Source organism: Falco naumanni, chromosome 5 (genome assembly GCF_017639655.2).
Source record: "Falco naumanni isolate bFalNau1 chromosome 5, bFalNau1.pat, whole genome shotgun sequence".
Lineage (NCBI taxonomy): Eukaryota > Metazoa > Chordata > Aves > Falconiformes > Falconidae > Falco > Falco naumanni.
The window spans coordinates 39,055,859-39,059,617 of NC_054058.1; the positions used below are offsets into that span (position 1 = coordinate 39,055,859).

At 59.1% G+C, this 3,759-nt stretch overlaps 1 protein-coding gene across 1 annotated transcript; it reads left to right on the forward strand.

Annotated features, from left to right (window-relative positions):
- Nucleotides 1–760: 760 nt before the first annotated feature.
- MYF6 (myogenic factor 6) lies at nucleotides 761–2,697 on the forward strand. The gene is made up of 4 exons (XM_040595672.1): nucleotides 761–1,514; nucleotides 1,755–1,845; nucleotides 2,036–2,168; nucleotides 2,443–2,697. Exons 1-3 carry the CDS (start codon nucleotides 996–998, stop codon nucleotides 2,152–2,154), a joined length of 729 nt encoding a protein of 242 aa, XP_040451606.1. The 5' UTR covers nucleotides 761–995; the 3' UTR covers nucleotides 2,155–2,168; nucleotides 2,443–2,697.
- The last annotated feature ends 1,062 nt before the right edge of the window (nucleotides 2,698–3,759 follow it).

Here is a 3,759-nt window from a genome sequence, read left to right on the forward strand (position 1 = left end):
TCTGTCTCGGGGACTATATACCTTGCTCTGCACAGCTTGCCAGGCCCAAGGGATGAAGCCGCAGTTACACCACGTGCCTGGGCTTTGCCTGCCCCAACCACTGTCAAGGACAGGGACTGTCCGGAAAGCCCCATCAAACTGTAACCCGGTCACCTGGAATCACTCCTGTCACCTCACAGGCAACATGGGAAAGCTCAGATTGAAAGACTAAGCCGAGGTGCAGTAACGGTGGGTGCTTCAGCACCACAGCAAAGCTTTGCCTTGGCAACCCTCCCTCTGTGTGTGGAGGCACAGTGAGCTTGTTTCCTAACCTTGGGCTGGCCCGGGTGGCTTGGGTCACAGGAATGGCATGCTTCAAGGGAGGGGAATAGCAGGGGCTTCTTCTGAAAATATTAACTCATCTATTTGGAGACTGATGGCTGCCTTTGAAATCTCTCCGTATAGATCTATACTTAGCACCAGGGCAAGGAGCGTGCGCTGCAGGGTGTGAGGGGTGGGCAGGGGGAGGGCTCCCTGTGAAGCCCTGCGCCTTTGTCCTCCAGCGGTGCCCCCGCAGGCTCGGCAGCAGGACCGGGGCGCCTGCTGTGCCCGGACACGGCTCCCGAGCCCCCACCTCGCGTCCCCTCGCTGCACCCCAAGCTCATGGGATTTGGGGGGGGGGGGGGTGGGCGGGGGGAGTTGGACTGTCTTTTTATTTTTTGCTTGTTTTCCTTTTCCTTTTTTTTTTTTTAATTTGCTTCCCTCCCCTCGTGCCCCCCCCCCCCCCCCCTTCTAAATAGGAGATGTTCTCAGGACAGCGCCCAAGAGACTGGCTGGAATCAGTTTTGGAGGGTGATACACCGCGACAGCTAGAAGTTGGATAGGGTTTCAGCAGCTCCTATATAAAGCAGGGGGGACTTATGTCACTGCACTAATTAAATTCCATCTGGGTTGTTCCTCAGGGTGTTTTTGAGCCTTCCACCCAACTCAAGCAGGCAGAGAGGCCGAGGGACAGCATGATGATGGACCTTTTTGAAACTGGTTCCTATTTCTTCTACTTGGACGGGGAGAATGGAGCCCTGCAGCAGCTGGAGATGGCAGAGGGATCCCCGCTGTACCCAGGCAGTGATGGCACCTTGTCCCCCTGTCAGGACCAAATGCCGCCAGAGGCTGGCAGTGACAGCAGCGGAGAGGAGCATGTGCTAGCACCCCCGGGACTACAACCCCCTCACTTCCCCGGCCAGTGCTTGATCTGGGCTTGTAAAACTTGCAAGAGAAAGTCGGCCCCCACAGACAGACGGAAAGCAGCCACCCTGCGGGAGAGGAGGAGACTGAAGAAGATCAACGAAGCCTTCGAGGCGCTGAAAAGGCGGACTGTGGCGAACCCCAACCAGAGGCTGCCCAAGGTGGAGATCTTGAGGAGCGCCATTAGCTACATCGAGAGGCTGCAGGACCTCTTGCACAGGCTGGATCAGCAGGAGAAAATGCAGGAGATCGGGGGGGACCCCTTCAGCTTCAGCCCCAAGCAGGGAAATGTAAGCACCGCCGCTCGCTTCCTCCCGCCGCCCCGGCATCCAGATGCGACGCCGCCGCGCCCGTCCCCTCCGCTCCTCCCCGCCACGGCCTCTGCGGCGGCCGGGCCCGCTGCCGGGTACGAGCGGGCCGCTGGCGGGGCGCGCGCTCCCGGGGCCCCCGGCGGGCAGCCGCCGCCCGCTTCGCTGACCCCCGCCTTCTCCGCCTGTCTCCCCCCTCCCGCCCCCGCCCGTGTGCCGCAGATCCCCAGTTCAGACTTCCTGAGCACCTGCAGCTCCGACTGGCAAAGCGTTTCTGACCATTCCCGAGCCCTCGGAGCCAGCCCCAAGGAAGGTAACCCGCTAACCCGCTAACCCGCGCCGCCGCCGCCGCCCCCCGTGCGCTGCGGGCCGCCGCCGCGCCCCGCCGCCGCGCCCCCCCCCCCCCGCCCTCACGGCCGCGCTCCCACCGGCCGGAGCCCGGCGCCGCAGGCCCGGCGAGGAGGCACGCGCTGCTCGTTAATCCCTTTTCTCTCGTTGAGCAGGAGGCTCCATCGTCGAGTCGGCGGCCTCCAGCAGCCTTCGCTGCCTCTCTTCTATAGTGGACAGTATTTCTTCCGACGAGCCCAAACTGCCCAGCGCGGAGGAGGTGGTGGAGAAATAAATCCGGTTGCTCTGGTAGTGTATTTAACGGAGATGGAGCCCCCACCCCCTTCCCTCTAAACTAAGTAACGAAGCAAATTAACGCAGTGGAAAGCCCGGGCAGGGGCCTTGTTAAGCCCGAGTCTGAGTCCGCCTATCCCAAAGAAAATGGCTCGCACAGACTCCAGCCAGAGAGGCTTTCCCCCTTTTTTCTTTCCTTCTCCTTTTTTTCCTGAGTTTTGGTTTCTTTAAATTGTGCTGCATAGACCATCCCTCTTTTTTTCTTTTTTTTTTTTTCTTTTTATTTAAGATACTTACCAGTGTACCGGTGATCGGCTTTCGCTGAGAGTCACCGCAAAGTTCATTCCTGTCCGAGTGAAGCTGTTGGGTGCATTTCGTGTTAATCCTATTTAAAGAGTTCCCGCCTCGTTTCGTTCCTGTAAATAATTTTAGTACTGTCTTTTCTTTTGTAAACATAACAAATATGTATTTAAATGGTGGAATGTGATATTGTATATAAGAACAGACGGAATTCTTGGATTGTAAAATAAAGTTCTTTGTGTTACAGTGTGCCCCCCCCCTCCCCCCGCCCACGTAATTCAGTAACAACCCGACCCCAGAGTTAAAACCCGCCGCCGACCTCAGCGAGACCAAGCCCTGAAGAGCCAGGCTTATGTAGTCGAGACAGGACCCGTGTGACCGGAGGCAGCTCTCGGGACAGATTTTTCCTTCGGTTTTTTCGTCTGAGGAACGTCTCCCCTTACCCAGGGCCGCACCCACGGTGTTACTTACCCGCCTGCCCGTCGGCTCGCAGGGGGAGCCGGCAGGACCCGCAGCCCCTGCGGCCGCCCGCAGCGCTCCACGCCCCGTTCCCTCGCCGCGCTGCCGCCCCGAGGGCAGTACTGCGCCCCTGAAAATGTCCGGCAGTGCCGCTCTAGAGGCTCGCCAGGCAGGGACGGTTCTTCGGCCTTGTCCCGCACGTAGCGGGTGAGCTTACTATGGGGAAGCGTGAAGAGCTCCCCCACACCCCCCGGTCCTCGAGGAGAGAGGCTCAGCCCCGTTCCCTCATGGGCACCGGAGGGCTTGTCTGCGGCAAAACCGACGGGCCTGATACCCTAATGGGGCAGCAAAAGGCTGTGACAGGAGCCCGCTGCCTTGGGGACTGGGGGGGCTGTGATTTCTTCCCAGAAAAGGTAACTCCCCTGGACTTCCTTGAGCCTGAGAGAGAAGGGAATGGGGTCCCTCAGTGAGGAAAGGGTTAAGCTACAGAAAAAGGGGGGGGGAGTAACAACACAGGAAGCCTTTCACTCAGTGGTGTAAAAAAAACTCAGCCTCTCTGAGGCTAGTGGAGCGGAGCTGCTCACAGTCGGAGCGTTACGGTTTGTAGCAGGTTGGTTATACCCCCGGGCAGGGGCGACCACCAGGGAACACTGCCCTGCGCACGCACCGGGCTCGCAGAGCTGACAAAAGGGACGCTACTGCCTCTGCCTGCGGGCGCTCTCCTCGTCAGCTTTAACCCTTGGTTTATTTTGGGGGGTTTGAAATGTCACAGCCACGTTTCGGGAAGGTCTTCCCCTTCTCGGCCGGTTCGGGCACGGGTACATCCGTCTGAAGGGAAAGCTCTGGA